Genomic DNA, 23201 nt, shown 5'->3' with positions numbered 1-23201 from the left:
AAATGAGATGAGGCACATGAAAACGCTTCACAGACATTTGGTTAAAGTGTAAAATGTTTGCACTTGGCTATAAAGCAAGTCGGTTCCTGGGCTGAAGAAACTCCAAGGAGGGTAGTCACTAGGGAGAGGAAGCGGGTATTGCTACGTGATGTCATCACCCGGCGCCCACAGCCACTGTTTCCAGGCTGGGCTGGGCTATGGGCCACACTTTGTGGCATGGCGTCTTGACAGCATTGGCTGCAATTTGGTGGGCTGTTGAATTGGGTGGTGGCGGGGTCTGTGTCCCACTTGGGGGAAGCCGAGTGTTGCTTTGTCGGCGCCAGGTCCATGGTGCCATTTCTTTGTAAATGGCTAGTGTGCATCATGGCAGCTCCTGCATTGAGCATCTGCCCCCTGGTGGTCAGTGCATGTCATAGGAACCAGTTGGATGGTTGGAGGGACACTTAGCATATTAGCCTTTTATATATATACAGATTAGATGCATTTCCTTTGTAACTGCCATTTTGAATTTTCTTTCAGTTTTTTGGAATAAGAATCATAACATTTAAAATAAATTCCCAAATAGCAAATGGCAACAATGTAACTCTTAAAACCCATATTGCCATCTATGACATGCTTACTCCTTTGGGCAAAGAAAAAATCTGCTTCTAAATTTCTTTTCAAGAATGGCACTTAGCAGGTGGTCTTAGAAAGAGCTACTTTGTAATAGTTTCTTTGAATATTTTCAAAACAATAAATATAAAAAATGAACTCACTCCTTTCTTTTTAATTTCACTGGTCATCTGTCAAAAGCAAACAAAAAGACAATTAAATCAAGTAGAAATTTTTAAGTGATTTAATTTTTTAAATACTAAAATATAGTTTAAAGTATATGTAATATTCTTTAAAATACTAATTATACTGAAATTGACAAAATAATTAAGAATTAAAACAGCATTAAAATAAACATTTTAAAGAGAAAACAAAAACTTACGATTGGAGGATCATCTGGCTCTGGTGATAAAGGTGTCCTTTTACTTAGTGTTTTGTCTAATTTTTTTTTGGCTCCCTCAATTCTGAAATATATAATTTAAAAATGTATGTTATCTCTAGAAGATAATAACATTAGGACATATTATTAAAATATTACAATTTGAACATTTTTTCAATTATACTTAAAGAAGAGAGACTCAAGAGTTCTTTATCTTACTGAATTTTCTATGAGAAATAAATCCCCAAAAGCCATTACCAATGAGATCTTAATTTTCTAATTATTCATGTGTAATGTAAAAGAATTAGAACTTATTGAAAATTTTTAAAGTTAATCCTGACGCATTGTGGGTCTTTATATGTATTATCTCTCTTCATTACTACCCTTCAGAGAAACTTTCCCTTACCCCTTATATAAAGTTACACTTCCTTCACTATCATCCCTTTTATCCTCACTTACTTTGATACATAGCACTTAGCACCATTTGACATATAATATGTTTTATCCATTTCTTATCCCCAGTGCCCAGTAGGTATCTGGCAGAGAGTAGGTGCTCAATAAATAGTATTTAATGTACAAACTTATCACCCATAAAATACTCCTTCATCTGTAAATAAAGTTATGTCATCATATAATCCATCTATCACCAAATATATATTGAATGCTTATATTATGCAAGACACTCTACTAGGTTTTATTAAAATACCAGAGGCCCGATGCACAAAATTTGTGCACGGGTAGGGTCCCTAGGCCTGGCTGGTGATCAGGGCCAATCTGTGGGGTGACCAGCAGGGCAATCACCTTGGCTGGCCTGGCACCACCCGCTCACTGGCCCCGCTCCCCACCGAATCCGGTTGCCTCCATCTGTGGGGCAACAAGCAAGGCGATCAGGGGGCCCCCGCTGGCACCCACTTTGGCTGACCTGGGGCCTGCAGGCTGGGGCAGTTCCTGCATTGAGCGTCTGCCCCCTGGTGGTCAGTGCGCATCATAGCAATCAGTCATTCCACCGGTCTTTTCGCCATTTGGTCGATTTACATATTAGGCTTTTAGTATATAGGATTACAGCAACAAATCTCAAGGGATTTAAACTGAAATGGTAAGTAGATAAAAACAGAGGGCAAGGAGAAACTAAGATGGCGGCATAGGGAAACACTGAAATTGCTGCCTCCTACAACAACTTCAAAACACAATAAAAAGACAAAACGGACATCATCCAGAACTTACAGGAAGGCTGGCGGAATGGAAATTCTACAACTAGAAGGAAAGAGAAAAGCACATTGAGGGTGAGGAGCTGCGGAAGTAAAGTGCAAAGGTACGGTGGCTCGAGAGTGCGCGGAAAGGGGCTGGTACCTGAGGACGCGGCTGTCTTTTTGAATCGGGAGGGAGTCACAAGCTCCCGACTGCTCTGAACTCCAGTTCCGGGAAGTCTCTGGGGACCCAGGACTCATACGGGGAGAAACTGGACTGTTTGGCAGCGGGCAGAACTCGGAACTCGAGGGCGGCTTTCCCTCAGAGGTGCTTGCAGCAATTAAATTATCAGGACACTGAGACGCGCACGGCCGCTTAGGGCAGGGCTGAGAATCCGCCATAGTTCCTTGCTCCGCCCTTTGATTCCCTGAGACCCCGGCCCCACCCAGGCTGTGGCAGAGGCTTTTGCATATGAATGCCCTGGCCCTTTGGAACCTGAAAATTACCTAACAAACTGCAGCTGGGCCACAGACCCATAACTTCCAAGAGAAGGCCCAAGGCCCCACAGCAGCTTGCATTGCTTCACAGCTGGGCCTCATCAGGGCACCTCCAAACTCCAAAAAAGGAAGGGGAATCTGCAGTTCTCTTCATAGCTCCTGCTGGGTAACCTCCAAGAGCCAGTGTACCCAGTGGTCAGAGGGGGACCATCCGGATTACAACTCCTCAGATCCATAAGGGACACACTCAGGGTGCAGACTCAGTGAGCACCAAAGCCCCACTGAAGCAAGTCTTGCCCCAAAAGGGTGTCTTCAGCAAAGAAGTTCTCCCACTGCAGACACAGCTGATTCTCACTGCCAATTGGCCTGGAGGTCAATTCCTCCCAGTGATACGAACAACAATCAAGGCACAACTACAACAAGACTGTGCACAAAGCCCACAGGGGGTGCACCAAGAGTGTCCACCTCAGGTAATGGGGGAGGCTGAGCCACTGGGCCCTACAGGACACCTAGCACACAAAACCACTCTACCAACACAGGGAAGCATAAAAAATGTGGAGACAAAGAAACAGGTCACAAATGACAGAAATGGAAGAAAGCAAATGACTGGATATAGAGTTCAAAACCACGTTTATAAGGTTTTTCAAGAATTTTATGGAAACCGCCGATAAATTTAGTGAGACCCTCAAGAAATCTAGTGAGACCCTCGAGGATATGAAAAAGGACCAACTAGAAATTAAGCATACACTGACTGAAATAAAGAATAATATACAGAGATCCAACAGCAGACAAGAGGATCCCAAGAATCAAGTCAAAGATTTGAAATACAAAGAAACAAAAAATACCCAACCGACAAAGCAAAAAGCAAAAAGAATCCAAAAATATGAAGATAGTGTAAGGAGCCTCTGGGACAACTTCAAGCATACCAACATCAGAATTATAGGGGTGCCAGAAGAAGTGAGAGGGCAAGATATTGAAAACCTATTTGAAGAAATAATGACAGAAAACTTCCCCTACCTGGTGAAAGAAATAGACTTACAAGTCCAGGCGCAGAGAACCCCAAACAAAAGGAACCCAAAGAGGACCACACCAAGACACATCATAATTAAAATGCCAAGAGCAAAAGACAAAGAGAGAATCTTAAAAGCAGCAAGAGAAAAAAAGTCAGTTACCTACAAGGGAGTACCCATACAACTGTCAGCTGATTTCTCAACAGAAACCATGCAGGCCAGAAGGGAGTGGCAAGAAATATTCAAAGTGATGAATAGCAAGAACCTACAACCAAGATTACTTTATCCAGCAAAGCTATCATTCAGAATAGAAGGTCAGATAAAGAGCTTCACAGATAAGAAAATGCTAAAGGAGTTCATCACCACCAAACCAGCATTATATGAAATGCTGAAAGGTATTCTTTAAGAAGAGGAAGAAGAAAAAGGAACTCTTACCATTTGCCACAGCATGGATGGAACTGGAGAGCGGATAAATACCACATGATCTCACTCATTTGTGGAATATAATGAACAACATAAACTGATGAACAAGGACTGATCCAGAGATGGAGAGGCATTGATTGGACTGCCGGGCCTTGGAGGGAAGGTAGGGGAGGGTGGGGGTAAGGTGGAAAGATCAACCAAAGGACTTATATGCAAGCATAAAGGCCTAACCCTTGGACACGGACAACGGGGGGGTGAGGGCATGAGCGGGGGGGAGGGGAGGGGTAGGAGTAACGTGGTGATAAGGACACATATGTAATATCTTAATCAATAAAAAATATATTTGCCAAAACCGGTTTGGCTCAGTGGATAGAGCGTCGGCTTGCGGACTGAGGGGTCCCGGGTTCGATTCCGGTCAGGGGCATGTACCTGGGTTGCGGGCGCATCCCCAGTAGGGGGCGTGCTGGAGGCAGCTGATCGATGTTTCTCTCTCATCGATGTTTCTGACTCTCTATCCCTCTCCCTTCCTCTCTGTAAAAAATCAATAAAATATGTTTAAAAATATATATATATATATTTTTTAAAAGACAATAAAAAAAATAAAAATAAACAGTTGACTCATGCATGCGCGATACATATAAAGCTCTCACTGGCACCAATCGCACGCGTGTGTTTCGATCTGTCATTGTTGATGGTGAATTTGGTTGTTTTTGTTGACATTCTGAAATGGAAAGAAAGCAGCAGCATCAACAGAATATGTCTGAAGACCAACTATTGGCACAACGTACCTCTGAAGCCAAAAAAAAGAAAGTGACAGTTTCCCATGATGCCAGCATTTCCGATGACTATTAATAAATCACAAGGACAAACTCTAGACAGAGTAGGAATATTCCTACCTGAACCCATTTTCAGACATGGTCAGCTATATGTTGCTTTCTCTCAAGTTTGAAGAGCGTGTGATGTTAAAGTTCTAAATACTTCATCACCAGGGAAATTAGTCAAGAACACTGAATGACTGAAGAGTTTTTACTCTTAATGTGGTATACAGGGAGATATTAGGATAAGTTTAATCAATTTATCAGTCATTGTTTTTATCAATGTTTTTATATCATGCTTTTGTTGTTTTTAAAAATAAAAATAAAAATAAATTTAAAAAAATTTTTAAAAATCAATCAATAAATAAATAAATAACAGAGTGCAAGGTATGGGATCCTGATGATTCAGAGGAGGGAAAAGTTCACTTACACCTGGCGATATCTGTAAAAGTTATAGGCTACATGAACAAGTTAGTATATGCAATGAGCTTCAAAGAAAGAGGATTTCAGGTAGAGATATGGTTTTCTTGGGTAGATGGGTCTAAAAACACAAAGACCTCAGAAATAGGAAGGCCAGGAAATGAACAAAGGAAAAAACAGGAATAGGAAATTGTCTAATTTTCCCAGAGTTTATGAGACCAGATGAAGATAAGTTTGGAGAAGTGGATTGGAATATCCAGCCAAAGACCTCAAATGGCAAGCTTTTTTACTCAATAGACAATGGAGAATCACTAAGAGTTTTTGAGCATAGGAACATTAGGAAGATAAATCTACCAATTTGGAAAGGCTAAATGCACTGCAAGAGATGGCCAAAGCAGAGAAAAAAGTTCCCAATACTAATTAGGGAACAGCAAGTAAAATATCAAGGAAATCTTATTTCCCCATTTTCACCAAAGATGATAAAACACTAATACCCAATGTTGGCAGTGGTGTGGGGAAGAGGATGCTCTTTAATTCATTGCTGACAGAAATGAAAATTCACACTTCCCAAGGTAATTTGGCAATATATGAAAAATGTATACCTTGTTTCTAGGAATTTATCTTAAAGATATAAAGGTGTGTGTAAGAAATCAGCTACTGGGCCCTAACCAGTTTGGCTCAATGGATAGAGCATTGGCCTGCGGACTCAAGGGTCCCAGGTTCGATTCCGGTCAAGGGCATGTACCTTGGTTGCGGGCACATACCCAGTAGGGAGTGTGCAGGAGACAGCTGATCGATGTTTCTCTCTCATCGATGTTTCTAACTCTCTATCCCTCTCCCTTCCTCTCTGTAAAAAATCAATAAAATATATTTAAAAAAAAAAAAAAGAAATCAGCTACTGGGATATTTATCACAGCACTGCAAAATGTCCAGAGAGGACTGGTTATATACTTTGTGGTGTAAAGATAACAATGGAAAATAGTCATTAAATATGATGTGGTAGAAGTATACTTACTGACATAAAAGAACTTCACAATGAAATGAAAATACAAAACTTATACAACAGTAGGTTAAACATGGGTGTATAAAGCTTTTTACGAAAATACTAGTGCCCCGGTGCATGGATTCATGCACATTGAAAGGAAATTAATTAGAAGGTGGCTGGCAGGGCAGGACTGGGCGAGATGGGCCAGACCAGGGGTGGGCAAACTTTTTGACTCGAGGGCCACAATGGGTTCTTAAACTGGACTGGAGGGCCGGAACAAAAGCATGGATGGAGTGTTTGTGTGAACTAATATAAATTCAAAGTAAACATCATTACATAAAAGGGTACGGTCTTTTTTTTTAGTTTTATTCATTTCAAACGGGCCGGATTCGGCCCGCGGGCCATAGTTTGCCTAAGGCTGGGCCAGACACACTCTGGAGTCAAACTCCCGCGGTTCCTCCCTGGCCTGCCACACCTGGGGTGGTGCTGTGGCTCAAAGGGCATCTGCGGAGTGAGCGGAGGGTCCCTCTGGCAGGTGGGGTCCCTCGGCCTTGGTTGCAGGGATTGGGCCAAAACCAGCTCTCCAACATCCCCTGAAGCGTCCCAGATTGCAAGAGGGCAGTTCTTGGGTGACGCACCCCGGAATTGGGCTCCCTCCTCTCTGGTTCCGCGGTGTGTCACCTGAGAACTGCCACTGCCAGGTCACTGCAACTCCTGCATTGAGCCTGCCCCCTGGTGGTCAGTGTGCGCCATACCTACCGGCCAATTGGACAGTCGGATGGCTGCTTAGCCTTTTATATAGAGAGAGAATACAAATCATTTCACTTGAATTCTAAACAAGAATTATTTACTAATATGCTACTTACACTAACTGATTAATTGTCTTCCTTTGCTCCTTGGATCTTCTGTACTTCAGAAGCTTACTTTGTGTTGGTGTATCAACACCTATGTTTTTAGGAGGATGGACAATGGGAGGTAACTTCAAGTTCAGAGCCTCCTTTTCTGCAGCAATGGCAGCTTTGTTTGGGTCTGACATCTTGGTCTCCTAAAAATACTCTATAATCTGAGGAGAAAAATCCATAAAGCCGTTATTGTAAAAACTAGCCTCAATATATTGATAACATACCTAATATATCAATACCCAAAATTCTAGGCCTTTTTAGATCTTCCTCCCAAGTATGGTATCAGTCTTCGTGGCAGTTAAGGCACTCTCCCCCCCTGAGAACACGCTGGTGCCTTTCCCTTCCCCCTCCTCGCCCAAGGCACATTACCATTAGCTCCCTCACTCCCCAGGTCCAAGGCCCTTTCTTTACCTCTATAACTTGTTTCCTAAGGCCATGTCTTCCAGGAATTACTTTTTCTACCTCTGTGATTTACCAAATAAATGTTTTCTTACCAACACACACACACACACACATACACACACACACATACACTAAAACAAAACAAGAATGGCAGCTGAAATAAATGGGCAGGGATTCCTGTTAGAGTCCCAACCATCCACTTGCTTTGAAAAAATGAAAAAAATCACTTCCAGGTTAGGGCTTCAGTTTCCTCAAGGATGAAATTACAGTTCTAAAAGTCTCAGTTCAGATTTTTCCTAAAGTGCAAATCACAACAACAAATCCAGTTGTTGAGGTATAATCTCTCTCCCCCAAACCAATTTAATATCATTAATATTTAAATATCAATGTTGTATCTTAGTTTTGCTGCCTTCCTAGAAAGTGATATTATGATAAAGCAAAATACATAGAATATCTAAAATGTCATGTAAATGCTAGACAATTAACTGTGATACCAACTGCATTTACCTCGGATTCCCACAGAATTTGGAGATTCCTGCCGTGAAAAAGAAAGTATTTCTGCAGGCATCTATTTGGTGATCTCTTGGCTTGAGAGAGGGGTGAAAAGCTGAAGACAAATAAGTACCTGTCTGTTTTTCACTACTTCTCAGCTGCGCAGATAAGAGGGAAACGTTCAGTGAGCTTCTCTCCTGGCGAAAGAAAAAGGAAAAACGAGGGGCGAAACTTCAGGAACCCACTGACTCCCCGACTCCCCGCCCAGGCAGGCTGTAACCTGCCTCAGATACAAAGTTGTCAGTCGCCATAGAAACTGCCCCTGTCGCAGTTGGAGAGATTGGCTAAAAGGTTGCCTGGAGAGGCAGTTGCTGAGCTGCGACAGATTAGGATTACCTGCCACAACAATAATTCATTACTTAAGTAAATGGAGGGTGGTTGAATTAGATTTTTTTTTTTTACCTGTCTTCCTTTGGAAGGGGTCCAGAGAATCAGAATCTTCAAATTGTGGAAAACGGCAAGACTGGAAAATTGGATCTGTTGGAAAATAGATGTAAACACTCATTTCAATTGAGGATCAAGTGTTCAAGTGTCCCCATCGTAACTTCTCTATAAATATTGCAACTAATCAGCAATATAATTTATCTTGTTTCTATATTTGGTATTTATTTATACAGCACGTTTTCTTCAGGAAATCATTGGCAAAAAAAAAAAAAAAAGGTTAAAGGTGTGTTAATTTTATGAGTATGCTTGGAAACAGAAATGTGAAATTTTGCTGTTTGAAGCTACACAATGGATATTCCATCTTAATAACAGCTTAAATACTATGTGCACAAATAAGCAGGGGAAAAAATAAGTCCTGGGGGTGTACTGATGGCATATTCATTCAACAAATACTAGTATTTGAGCATCTATGTGCCAGTCACCATAGTATAGGCTACACTGTTGTGTCTGGCACACAATAAATCCTCTATGGGGGTGACTGGATAAAGAAGATAAAGGGATTACCTAAAGAACATATATGCATACCCATTGGACACAGACAATAGTTTGGTGAAGGCCAAGGGAGGGGGAAGAGGGCTGGGTAGACAAAGGGTGGACAAAGAGTGGGGAAAAGGAGGACACCTGCAATTATGTCAACATTAAAATTTTTTAATAAAAAATAGCTTAATGCCGAAACCGGTTTGGCTCAGTGGATAGAGCGTCAGCCTGCGGACTGAAAGGTCCCAGGTTCGATTCCGGTCAGGGGCATGTACCTGGCTTGCGAGCATATATCCCCAGTAGGAGATGTGCAGGAGGCAGCTGATCGATGTTTCTCTCTCATCGATGTTTCTAACTCTCTGTCTCTCTCCCTTCCTCTCTGTAAAAAATCAATAAAGTATATTAAAAAAAAATAGCTTAAAATAAGTAAAAATGTCATCTGAGCAAATGAACAAATTAAGTATACTTGTAGCTTGTAAAAGCAATCTATCTTTCTGTAGAAAACAAAATATTTGTATGTGACAGTTCTTTGACATATCCCTACAAGGACTAAAGGGAGAACAGCAGTCTTTTATATCCTAGGTGCATCTTCTCCCAGTTATTTAATCAAACACTAATCTAACAGTGCTGTGAAAAGATTTTTGCAGATATAATTCAAGTCCCTAATAAATAAGGAGATTTGGGTGGGCCTGACTCAATCCGTGGAAGTCCTTTTAAAAAGACTTAGCTCTGGCCAGTGTTGCTAGCTCAGTGGTTAGAGTGTCGGCTTGCACACCAAGGGGCTACAGGTTCAATTTCCAGTCAAGCACAGGTACCTGGGTTACAGATTCCATCCCTACACCCCAGTCGGGGTGTATGTGGGAGGCAACCAATCGATGTGTCTCACATAGATATTTCTCTCTCTCTTTCCCTCCCCCTCTCCCTCCCTTCCACTCTTTCTAAAAATCAATGGAAAAAATATCCTTGGGTGAGGATTAAACCACACACACACACAGGCTTAGGCATGCAAGGAGTCTGACTCCAAACAGAAGCTAACTCTACAATTTCTCGCCCTCTCTGGATTTACCCTTCCAGATAGCCTGCACTACAGATCTTGGACTTGCCTAACTACTCTCTACAATTGCAAAAGCTAATTCCTTGTAATAAATTCATATATATATCCTATCTAATAAAAGAGAAACATGGTAATTAGCGTACGACCGGTACCCTTCCCATTGGCTAATCAGCGCAATATGCAAATTAACTGCCAGCCAAGATGGCGGCCAGCAGCCAGGCAGCTTAAACTGAACATGAGGCTTGCTTGCTTCAGTGACGGAGGACTGCAACGTTCCCGCCTGCCTTGCCAGCCTCTGAGCCTGCAGTTTATTAACATTGTAACATACAGAAGCTAAACAAAACCCCAGAAACCAGCTTTCAGCCGGCTGGAATTTCAGAGCTGGAGTTGATACAGAGTTTCAATTACAGAACCGAAACAAACCAGATACCTGCTTTCAGGAGCGGAGGCCTAAGAGCTGGAGCCTCAGAGCTAAAGCTGGCCCAGCATAAAAAAAAAAAAAAAGAAAAAAAGTAGCAGTTGGGAGCTTCAGTCCCAGCCTGAAAACAGCCCTCAGCCCCTCACCCAGGCTGGCCAGGCACCCCAGTGGGGACCCCCACCCTGAAGGGTGTGTGACCAGCTGCAAACAGCCATCATCCCCTCATCCAAGCTGGCCAGGCACCCCAGTGGGGACCCCCACCCTGATCCAGGACACCCTTCAGGGCAAACCAGCTGGCCCCCACCCATGCACCAGGCCTCTATTCTATATAGTAAAAGGGTAATATGCCTCCCAGCACCGGGATCAGTGTGACAGTGGCGGTGCCCCAACCCCCTGATCGGCCCTGCTCTGTGGGTGATAGAGGGTGGCACCCCAACCCCCCCCCCCATGAGCCCTGCTCTGTGTGTGGTGGGGTAGAGCCATAACCTCCCCATCGGCCCTGTCCTGAGTGTGACAGTGGCGGCGCCCCAAACCCCTGATCGGCCCTGCTCTGTGGGTGATAGAGGGTGGCGCCCCAACCCCCCCACCCCACGGGCCCTGCTCTGTGTGTGATGGGGTAGAGCCATAACCTCCCCATCGGCCCTGCCCTGAGTGTGACAGTGGCGGCGCCCCAAAACCCTGATCGGCCCTGCTCTGTGACAGGGGGCGGTACCCCAACTCCCCTATCGGCCCTACTCTGTGAGTGACAGGGGGGAGCTCCCCAACCCCCTGATTGACCCTGCTCTGTGCGTGACAGGCGGTGGCGCCGCAACCTCCCCATCGACCCTGCCTTGAGTGTGACAGGGGGCGGTGCCCCAACCCCCCAATCGGCCCTACCCTGAGCGTGACTGAGGGTGGCATCACAACCTCCCGATCCGCCCTGCTCTGTGCATGACAGGGGGCGACGCCCCAACTCCCCAATCGGCCCTTCTCTGAGCCCGACCAGGGGCTGCACCTAGGGATTAGGCCTGCCCTCTGCCACCCAGGAGCAGGCCTAAGCCAGCAGGTCGTTATCTCCCAAGGGGTCCCAGACTGCGAGAGGGCACAGGCCGGGCTGAGGTACACCCCCCTCCCCCCCTAGTGCACAAATTTTTGTGCACCAGGCCTCTAGTGTGTGTGTACATATACACACACACACACACACACACACACACACACATATATACACATATATATGCAAATATATATACATACATACATATGGATACACATAGAGGACATATGTAAATCTACTGGTTCTGCTTCCCTCATTAAATTCTAATACAGCCGAAACCGGTTTGGCTCAGTGGATAGAGCATCAGCCTGCGAACTAAAAGGTCCCAGGTTCGATTCTGGTCAAGGGCATGTACCTGGGTTGCGGGCACATCCCCAGTGGGGGATGTGCAGGAGGCGGCTGATCGATGTTTCTCTCTCATCGATGTTTCTGACTATCTCTCTCCCTTCCTCTCTGTAAAAAATCAGTAAAATATATTTTAAAAAAAATTCTAATACAATGCATACCTATTTTAACAGCATAATTTATGTAAGTATAATTTACATACTCTAAAATTCACCATTTTAAAGTATACAATTCAATTATTTTTAGGAAATTTATATAATTGTACAGTCATTACCAAGGTCCAGTTCTAAAATATTTCCATCTCTGCAAAAAATTCCCTTGGGTCCAGCTGGTGTGGCTCAGTGGTTGAGCATCAAGCCATGAACCAGGGGTCCACAGTTCTATTCCCTGCCAGGGCACATGTCTGGGCTGTGGGCTCAGTCCCCAGTAAGGAGCACCTGATCCATGATTCTCATCATTCATGTTTATATCTCCCTCTCCCTCTCCCTTCCTCTCTGAAATCAATAAAAATATATTTTTAAAAAAGTTCCTTTGGGCTCATATTCACTCAATCCCTACTTCCACTCCAGCTCCAAGCAACCATTGTTTTGCTTTTGGGCTATATAGACTTGCAATTTCTGAACATTTCATATAAATGGAATCATATGTTATGTAGATTTTTGTCTGTCTTCTTTCACTTAATGATAATTTGTTTGAGGCTCATGCATGAAGTTCATTCCTTTTTTATTGCTGAATAGTCTTCCATTATAAGAACATACCACATTTGTTTATCCATTCACCAGTTGACGGAGATCTAGAGTGCTTCAGTTTGGGGCTATTATGAATAATCCTGCTATAAACATTCATGTATAAATCTTTGGGTGAACATACATTTTCATTTCTCATCAATAAAAACCTAGAGTAAAATTCCTGGGTTGAATGGTAAGTCTGTGTTTAATCTTTTAAGACACTATCAAACTGTTTTTTCAAAGTGTCAAAAGATTTTACATTCCTACCAGCAAAGATTTTCTCCTATATTTTATTCTAATTTATGATCCAGTTAGAGTTAATTTCTGTATTCAAGTTCTTTTTTTTTTTTGCATACATATATAATTGTTCCAGTACTATTTGTTGAAAACATTGTTCTTTCCTTTACTGAACTGCCTTTGCATTGTTGTTGAAAAAAATAAATTGGCCATAATGTAAGGGTTTATTTCTGGACACTGATCTATATGTATATCTTTATACCAATACCACACTGTCCTGATTAATGCAGCAATGGCTATAGTTTTAAAAGTGGATAGTATTAGAGCTCCAACTTTGTTCTTTTATAAGAAGAATTAATTTGAGGGAATGGAGGTAGGAGGAGGTTATAGGGGGGATAAATGGTGATAGGAGACTTGACTTGGGGTAATGAACATACAATAGAGTGTACAGATGATGTGTTGTGGAATTGTGCATCTGAAACCTGTATAATTTTGCTAACCAGTGTCACCCTAATAAAGTTAATAAAAAGAAAAAAAGGAAGTATTTCTTACTATTCTAGGTCCTTTGCATTTCCATATAAATTTTTGTATTAGTTTATCAATGTCTGTAAAAGATGCAGCTGGAATTTTAATAAATCTTTCGCTTTGAAGGAAAGAAAAAAACATGTTAACTAACTAAAGATATTTAATTTGAGGCTTAAAAATACTTATTTAAAAGCTCTATTTCTGAGTCTAAGGGTTATAAATATTATTTACAAGAGCAGATTATTTATGAGAGCACTTATGGATATGACACCATATTGTGATTCTCTAATACTACACAAAAAGTTTCATCTACTTCTTTTTAAAAAAAAAAAAAATTTATTGATTTCAGAGAGGAAGGGAGAGGGATAGAGAGATAGAAACATCAATGTTGAGAATCACTGATCAGCTGCTTCTTGCACGCCCCCTACTGGGGAGGATCAACTCCGCAACCCCAGGCATGTGCCCCTGGCCAGAATTGAACCTGGGACCCCTTAGTCTACAGGCCGAAGCTCTATCCACTGAGCCAAACCAGCTAGGGCTCATCTACTTCTTAATAGAAAAATTAAAGATGCTATGTTTTATACTATGCATTGTTTATATCAAAATTAAAAAAGGGATTACAGGAAAAATAAGTGAGTTCATATGTTTGAGTTCTTAAATGAAGCTAAACTGCAATAGGTTTCACCTAAGTTCTTTGATTGAATTTCTTCAAACTAATTTTTTGATTATTGTTATATATTAACATTATACCTTATACTAAATGATATGGCTATTTCATATATTATATATACGATGCAATACAGTATAGTATTATCTATACTTATAATAGAGGAATATGCAAATTGTCTGGGACACTGTCACGGTAACAGTAACAACCAAACAGCAGGCTGCATGGGGCGACCAGACCAGCAGGGGGGGCAGTTGGGGGCGACCAGGCTGGTGCGGGGGGGGGGGAGTTGGGGGCGACCATGCTGGCAGGCGGGGCAGTCGGGGCAACCAGGCCAGCAGAGGGTGCAGTTGAGGGCAACCAGGCCAGCAGGGGGAGCAGTTAGGAGCAATCAGGCAGGCAGGCAGGTGAGCAGTTAGGAGCCAGTGGTCCCGGATTGTGAGAGGCAGTCGGACATCCCCCGAGGGATCCCAGATTGGAAAGGGTGCAGGCTGGGCTGAGGGGAACCCCCCTCCATGCATGATTTTGTGCACTGGGCCTCTAGTATAATATATAATGTCATCATTATAAATTATACAATTACCAGTTATAGTTAATATGAAATGTAGTAAAATATAAGAAATACCATAGTTGGTGGGAGTGTAAATTGGTGCAGCCGACGGAGGCATTGGTTTCTGGCGTCCATTCCTTCTGCACCTGGCCCAGCCTTTTGGCCCAGCGACTGTTGCCTCCTCTCCTGACCCCGCCGGGGCCTTTGGGCCTGGGCTGGGACGGGAAACCGGGGCTGGGTGGCGGTGAACGTGGCCCCTTTCCCAGAGGGGCCAAGGGCCAGCTCCCTTCTTGGGGCTGGCGACCAAACTCCTGCGGTCCCTCCCCTGGCCAGCCAAGCTCCCGTGGTCCTTCCCCTACCCCCGTGCACGGATTCGTGCACCGGGCCTCTGGTATATTCATACATATTTGTGTATGCATCTGAGTCGGGGTAGAAAGATTACTTTGTTCACTATAGGCATATTTTAATCTTTCTAAAAATAAACGAAAAGAAGCATGACGCCTCAAGGCATCTGTCTCAAAACCAAGATTAATACTGCTACAGGGATAAATTAGATCAGCCTGCTTGAAGGAAAGTTACATTTTCTAGTAGGGTGTTTCTCTTTAAATAAGGTGATTTAAGATAGAGTTCTGCAAAGTTGCACGAAGGAAAGTGCTGGGGACCAGAAAAATGCCATGTTCATAGTGCTACATGTGGGTGCTATACACGGGAGGACTAGGACTTATTTTCTCTCTTCCGTAGGTCGGCCAGTTGATGCAATGTATTGAGGTTTATCCCTATCGTGTACCCCTGGACAGCCTATAGGTCCTATACCGTCAGTCAGTATCCAGTCACCTGCCAAATGCTCGGGCGGGCAGGGGAGGGCAGGAACAGAAATTTCCAACGGCTGCAAAATTCAGCCTCCTCTTAGCACACAGCTCAGTTTCTCTTCCTCACGGTAAGCCGGGAGCGGGGGGAGGTATGGTTTATTACTAAACACCCAATAACCATTCTACTTGTAGCATAAGGTAGCATATACAAATAGACCATTTGTTCAGAAAGAAAGACTTCTCACTTGGTTCTTTGAATCTTCAAGGGCTCCCCCCGCCCCCCGCCCCCCCCGCGAATTAGTCACAGAATAACAATTATATTAAACACACAAAATCACTGTTTCTTGAAATACTTTCTGCCTTTGGCTTTCAGTGAAGCCACACTTAGCTCTCCTCACTCGCTGGCTCTTCTCAGTCTCCTGTCCTTTACTCGGCAAATGTCTGCGTGACCTTGAACAGGTAACATCATCTCTCCGGCCTCCCACCTGAAGGAGACGTTTTTAGCAAAGTCATCGCGCACTAAGTGAGAACTACTACATATTGTTCACTGTTATCAACTACCACAAAGCTCGGCTCCGCGCGTCGGCGCTGGCCCGGCCCGAGGCGACCCCGCCGCCGCACCTCTGAAGAGGGCGAGGCGCGTCGGGAAGGCCGTGGAGAAGGTTGAGCAACGCTGGCCACGCCCGGAGCCGGACCCCGACTTCCCGGGCGGAGCGGCCTCGCTCTCGCGCAGTTCAGCCCAGGACGACGCGAACGGAAAGCGGGCGGTAACGGCTCCGGCGAGGCACCGCCTTCTTCCGTGAGGGGAACGCGTGACACCGCCCAGCCACTTCCGGCGTGGCGCACCTTTCCTCCCATCCTCCAACTGCACTTTCGATAAAACCATGGAGTCTAATATTTCCCTTTGGCGCCTCTATCTGTTCTTCATTTCCCCCTCTTTATGATTCAACTGGAAGATAAAAATTAATCTCGGAGCTATTAGACACAGACGTGGCTACGGAAAGAAAGGGGCATGTGAGCGGCCCTGGCGAAAGTGCTTGGCAGGAGCACGTCCGCCCTCTCCTCACCGGCCGGAAGTTGCGGGACTGAATGGGCCCTCGAGCCGGCGGCGGCTTCAGCTCGGTGAGCACCTGAGGCTTAGCGGCCGCCTGTTGTGTCTGCCGCTGGGCCACCAGGTTCATGTGGAGGCTCCCAGGCGCCCGCGCCGCGCTTCGTGGGTTCCGCGCGGCCGTGGAGCGACACAGTCAGGCGGAGCCGGTGGTGGACCCGATGGAGCGCGCTGTTGTGCGCTGTGTGCCCTCCGAGCCGAAGCTCAGCCTGTCGTTCTCGTTGGCCGATGGCAGCCACAAGAACATGCAGCGCGACCAGAGCGAGCCGCTGGGTCGAGTCCTCAGCCGGATCGCCACCAACGCCCTTAAAGGCCACGCGAAAGCGGCCGCGGCCAAGAAGAGCCGGAAGAACCGGCCAAACGCGAGCGGCGGCGGAGCCTGTGCGGGGCCTGGGTCTGAGCAGGCGGCGGCCTGCGAGCCCGTGGTGAAGCTGTACTACCGGGAGGAGGCGGTGGCCGAAGATGTGCTCAACGTGGACGCCTGGCAGGACGGTGCGGTGCTGCAGATCGGCGATGTCAAGTACAAGGTGGAGCGCAACCCGCCCGCCTTCACCGAGCTGCAGTTGCCACGGTACATCATGGCCGGCTTCCCGGTGTGCCCCAAGCTCAGCCTCGAGTTTGGGGATCCCGCCGGCTCCCTCTTCCGCTGGTACAGGGAAGCCAAACCGGGATCGGCGGAGCCGGAGGGCGGGGGCCCCTCGTCATTGTCGCCCTCCTCGCCCAGTACTAGCTGGACGAGCACGGGCGTGGACGAGCGCGTCTACACCCCGTCCAATGCCGATATCGGGCTGCGTCTCAAGCTTCATTGCACCCCAGGCAATGGGCAGCGCTTCGGGCCCAGCCGGGAGTTGGAAAGTGTGTGTCCAGTGGAGGCTGGGCCCGGCACTTGCACCTTCGATCACCGGCATCTCTACACGAAGAAGGTGACGGACGACGCGCTCATCCGCACGGTCTCCTACAACATCCTCGCCGACACGTACGCCCAGACCGAGTTTTCGCGGACCGTCCTGTACCCGTACTGCGCCCCTTACGCCCTGGAGCTCGACTACCGTCAGAACCTTATCCAGAAGGAACTCACCGGCTACAACGCCGACCTCATCTGTTTGCAGGAGGTTGACCGCTGCGTGTTCACGGACAGCTTGGTGCCGGCCCTCGAGGCCTTTGGGCTGGAGGGCGTGTTTCGAATCAAGCAGCAGGAAGGCCTGGCTACCTTCTACCGAAAGTCCAAGTTCAGCCTCCTTAGCCAGCATGACATTTCTTTCCACGAGGCCCTGCAGTCCGACCCACTTCACAAAGAACTGCTGGAGAAATTAGTGTTGAACCCTTCGGCCCAGGAGAGGGTGTTCCAGAGGTCGTCTGTCCTTCAGGTAAAGCAGCTCCGCCAGCCTCTTTACACACTCATCCATGTTTAGGGTCCTGGAAAGGGAGTGTGGGTGGGGCTGCCTCTAATTGGGTAAAACCATCCAGATTTTACTGAAAGGTGTTTGCCCTTTTACCTTCAGCACGAAGGTTAACCGTCGTTCATTCATTGAGCAAGTACTTACTGAGCACTCCAGTGTGCCGGGCATGCTGCAGGTTGCCTTGAGCAAGGCAAACGGGGACTCTGTTCGTGCTTATAACCTAGTGGGAGAGACACGTGCGAACTACAAGGATAATGGGAATAGCTAATATTTTCTTACCACTTGCCAAGAACTGTTCCGACACGTTCTAAAGTACTTTAGTGTCCGACATCATGTTTTACAAAGTGCTCCATAAATACTAGCTATTATTTTAATTTTTGGTTCATAGTAATCCTGCTATTCCCATTATTTAGATATTAGCCTTCCTATTTTATAAATGGGAGAAATGGCCAAGTTGACTTATCCAAGTTCATTAGTCCCTTGGTAGCTGTCCTGGGCATCAGATGGACTGTCACTCATGTTCAAGTAACCCTTATAGTAGCCTCACACCGTTACACTGCCTGCCTCTTCACCTCACTTCATTCCTCCCGTAGAGTGAGAACCATACAATATTTTGAGAGAGAGTTCACATTACTTTTATTACAGTATATGCAGTGTTATAATTGTTGTTTTATTATTAGCTATTGTTAATCTCTTACTGTGCCTAATTTATAAATTAAACTTTATCATAGGTATGTATGTATAGGAAAACATAGTGTATATTATAGGGTTTGGTACTTTTTGTGGTCTCAGGCATCCACTGAGGATTTTAGAATATATTTCCCATGGATAAGTAGACACTACTGTATTCAAAAACTTTTAGCCCTGGCAGGGTAGCTCAGCTGATTAGAGTGTCATCCTGATGTGCTGAAGTTTTGGGTTCCATCCCCCGTCAGGGCACAAACAGGAATCAACCAATGAATAAATAATAAATAAGTGGAACAACAAATCAATGTGTTTCGTTTCCTCCCTACCCCTCCTTCTTCCTCCTCTCTCCTTAAAATCAATAAAAAAAAAACAACTTTTAACAAAAGTTAAATTTCAGTTATGATTATACTTCATCAGTATGGGAAGGATATAGAATAAAATGTTATTTCATCTTATAGTCTTAGATTTAAAAAACATTCAGGAGATTGGCAGATAGCAACTGAAGTCTTAACACTTTCTGTATGTTTTAGGTTTCTGTTCTTCAGTCTACAAAGGACTCTTCTAAAAAGATATGTGTTGCTAATACCCATCTCTACTGGCATCCCAAAGGTAGGTTTTATTGGTTTTCACAAGTGACTTAAACATGGTAACTTAAGGTCAGTAAAGCTGTTTTACACAAATATATATATATTTTCTTTAAGTTTTATTGAGATATAATTGACATACAACATTGTACAAGTTTAAGGTGTACAACATAATGACTTGATTTGCATACATTGCAAAAATGATTACCACAACAAACTTATATAAATACTAAAAAAATGTGGGGTTTTTTTTTTTCTTGTGATGAGAATTTTCAGGATTTATTCTCTTAGCAATTTTCAAATATCCATACAGCAGTGTTAACTATACTCATGTTGTACATTAAATCCTCGGTACTTATTTATCTTATAACTGAAAGTTTGTACCTTTTGACTACCTCTATCTAATCTTTTACACACACAAATACACATCTTGAATGTCACACAAATGCTGTAGTTTGTTTTGTTTTTGTTTGTTTTAACTTAAAGGCAATTTAAAAGGTACTTACATTAATGTTTTTTATATTCATAGGTGGGTACATTCGTCTCATTCAAATAGCAGTAGCCTTGGCTCACATTAGACATGTCTCATGTGATCTGTATCCTGGCATACCAGTTATATTTTGTGGGGACTTTAATAGTACCCCATCAACAGGAATGTATCATTTTGTCATCAATGGCAACATTCCAGAGGATCATGAAGACTGGGCTTCCTATGGGGAAGAGGAACGATGCAACATGTCTCTTACCCATTTCTTGAAACTGAAAAGTGCTTGTGGTGAACCTGCTTACACAAATTATGTTGGTGGCTTTCATGGATGTCTGGATTACATTTTCATTGACTTAAATGCTTTAGAGGTTGAACAGGTTATTCCACTACCTAGTCATGAAGAAGTTACCACCCACCAGGCCTTACCTAGTGTTTCTCATCCCTCGGATCACATAGCACTTGTATGTGATTTAAAATGGAAATAGATTTGTGTTTAATGGAATTTAAGTCTGCTTTAATAAGAGATATTTAATATGAATCAAAGTTTATGTGTAACCTTCAAAGAGGAAAACTAGACACCAGGTTCTTAGTTCTTACCCTACTAGTTATGTTTTAATGTCTTCATTACATGACTTCATAATCTTTGCATAATATAGTTTCTGAACTCTCCCCCCCCCCCCCCTTACACTTGGAGGAAAAACAAATATATTTATGACTGGCAGGGAACATTGAATTATTGTGTACATTTTATAAATACTTTTTTTTTTAGCCTCGCTATTAAGAATTTTGTAAAATACCATTTGAATGATGCTATAATTTTTCTATCATAACACATATTTCCAATTGAATCATGTTTATATAATTAGGGGGAAATACATACAAGTTAAGGTGAGAGGCCTAAGTTCTGATATGTGAGAGGAATAACATTAGGGCCTACCTCTACCTCAATTTGGTTAGCAATTTAATACAACTTGAGACTTTAACAAAAGATTAAAATATTGTTATTGCTTCTCATCTTTCATTTTTCAATTAACATAGTTTCATTCTCTTATTTTTAAGATTTTAGTTGTTAGTACAACTAAATATGGTACAAATGAACATATATCTTTTTTACTGCAGCTCATTTTAATTTTTAGGAGGCAAGCACAACTTAATATTCAAAGTGAATAGCAACAAAGTCAACTTTATCCCTTTGTCTTTAAGTACTCTTGCCCGTGAAAAGTGTTCATAAATTAACAGAAAGTGACCATGTGATATTAGAGAATACAGCACAATACATTATGAGAAACTGTTGACTGATGTGGGCTTTGAATTTTGGATGAACTATTGAGCATTTCTGTTAGAAGTATTTTTGAAATTAATGGTTTTACAAATATAAAAGGGAGTAGTGGGGCTTTTGAGGATCTTGGAAATAAACATCCTTTTATAGGCTTGAGCATTACAATTTGAGATGCAGGTAAACATTATATATATAATTTATATACTGTAAAAAAAAATTTAATATGAAGCCAAACTTTCTAAAATTAGAAATTACAGTTTTACTGAATGGTATCTGGCCTAGAGTGGTAACCAAGCTTTTCTAACTCAATTATCACCATACCTAATTTGTAATACTTTAGCTGTTGTTGTTTTTTTTTGATGTTTGGGAAAACTGAAATGTTATCTCATTTCTGCATTTAATTTCCAGCTTAGATATTAAAAGCCCATCCACTTCAAGAAGAGCTCTTTCCACAGTTGTGAGAGCTTTTGTTCCAAATTCTTTCATTTTTTTCATCTTAAACCCAACACTGTAAGAACTTTACTCTTGATAAAGTAGCCTATACTTTCATATTCTGCTCACTAGCCATTGTATTTTTAACTCTTAGTTTAGTAAGTTTGAGAATGAGAGGGTTTTACATGCACTTTAGATTGAACTTTGAAGTACTTAAAAGTACTTGAGGGGGGAAATTAAGTTAGCAGTTTCTTGGGATCTTTTTTAGAAAAAGATATAAATGAAAAATTGATGTTACCAAATTGTGCTTTCCTAAATAACATTTTTGAGAGCATTTTAACATCAGTTTACAAATACATAAATATTAAAGCCAGAAGCTGATCCTTTTGAAAAAACTTTTTTTTTTTCTTTTTAAAATTTGGTTTTGGTCTGCCTTCAAAGATGTTGACAAGTTCTTACAGTAACTTGAGAGAAAACAAAAAGCTTCTAAGTGAAAAGTTGAGAAACACTTTGAAAGAAAAAATTATAACATGATATACTCATGCCCAAGAGAAAAACATATAGGTCCTATATTAACAACATGGCTAGCTAAATTGAACTCTGGTCAGAAAAACTCTAAACACTTATAAAACATTCCACACCTGGAATCTTTAAATTTTTTATTTGCTGACTAAACAGTGTGATCAAATTGTATATAAGCATTTCAGAATAATTGAATATAAAATATTATAAAGTGCCACATACTCTGATTAATTCTTCAGTATACAGTTATGTTAGTATGATTGGGAGTCCAAAGGTAGGGAACACTAAGAAAATTGAATAAATATCACCAAAATTTCCTTATATTCCAGTTAGAATAAAGCATCATTCAGAAATGTTTGTGTTTAAAGCCATCTTTGTGACTGAATTTTTCAATTATATTTGGATTTTTAGTACATTTAATTTAATAAAATATGGAAAGTCTAACTCTATGGTGAACCACGTTTTAAGATGTCATTAGTTCTTGCTGTAGGAATTAACATTCTAAAGTTTTATATTGATTATAAATGACTAAGAATATATAGAACACATCCTGTTCTTGAACTTTGGCACAGTTGCTACTTTAGTATACACTGGTAATTCATAATTCATTAGCAAACATTCCTGGCTATAATACAATGTTCTTTAAAATTCTGAATACTAATATCTGTTGTTTCAAATTTCCAAGAATTTCACTGGGTGATGACTTTTCTGAGAGAATTAAGACCTGATTATCATCAGAATGTGGTGATTTCAGACTGGAAGTAGATCTGTGAGGAACATAATATAAGAGAGAGAGGGTCCAAAGAATACTACTATGGTAAGAGCTCCTGGTGGAAACTGACACCTTTAGCTCTCATATTCTCCAGCTATGAAATACAGGCAGAAGCTCCCTACAAACTAGTTTGAGACAAAACCAAAACACATACATATTGAAGGGTAAAAGTTTGCACTACTAGTTTATCACAAGACCCACATGGCAACTCAATAGGGAAAATCTTTCCTCTAAAAAATTAGAGTCAACACTGGTTTTTAAACATCCCAAAACATTTTGAAATATATATATATTATTGGTTTCAGAGAGGAAGGAAGAGGGAGAGATAGAAATATCATTGATGAGACAGAATTATTGATTGGCTGCCTCCTGTATGCCGCCTACTGGGGATCAAGTCTGAAACCGGGACCCTTCAGGACGCAGGCCAACTCTATCCACTGAGCCAAATCAGCTAGGGCCAAAAACATTTTGTTTAAAAA

General features: G+C 42.7%; 2 protein-coding genes across 2 annotated transcripts in view; one reads left to right on the top strand and one right to left on the bottom strand.

The window, feature by feature from the left end:
- DNAH12 (dynein axonemal heavy chain 12) overlaps nt 1-8258 on the bottom strand; it is a 233864-nt gene extending 225606 nt beyond the window's left edge. Inside the window, exons 1-4 of the mRNA XM_036331828.1 lie at nt 8120-8258; nt 7175-7371; nt 974-1055; nt 756-782 (exon numbers count right to left, since the gene is read on the bottom strand). Of these exons, the coding sequence (XP_036187721.1) occupies nt 756-782; nt 974-1055; nt 7175-7344 (279 nt within the window). The 5' untranslated portion in view covers nt 7345-7371; nt 8120-8258. The remainder of the gene's footprint in view (nt 1-755; nt 783-973; nt 1056-7174; nt 7372-8119) is intronic.
- Nucleotides 8259-16275: 8017 nt separating this feature from the next.
- PDE12 (phosphodiesterase 12) lies at nt 16276-22406 on the top strand. Its single transcript, XM_036331827.1, has 3 exons — nt 16276-17926; nt 19177-19255; nt 19760-22406. Exons 1-3 carry the CDS (start codon nt 16631-16633, stop codon nt 20200-20202), a joined length of 1818 nt encoding a protein of 605 aa, XP_036187720.1. The 5' UTR covers nt 16276-16630; the 3' UTR covers nt 20203-22406.
- Nucleotides 22407-23201: the final 795 nt, after the last annotated feature.

Source organism: Myotis myotis, unplaced genomic scaffold (assembly GCF_014108235.1).
Source record: "Myotis myotis isolate mMyoMyo1 unplaced genomic scaffold, mMyoMyo1.p scaffold_m19_p_13, whole genome shotgun sequence".
In the NCBI taxonomy this organism is placed as follows: domain Eukaryota; kingdom Metazoa; phylum Chordata; class Mammalia; order Chiroptera; family Vespertilionidae; genus Myotis; species Myotis myotis.
Note: the sequence above shows the minus strand (reverse complement) of the source record. Positions and strands in the feature narration are given on the sequence as shown.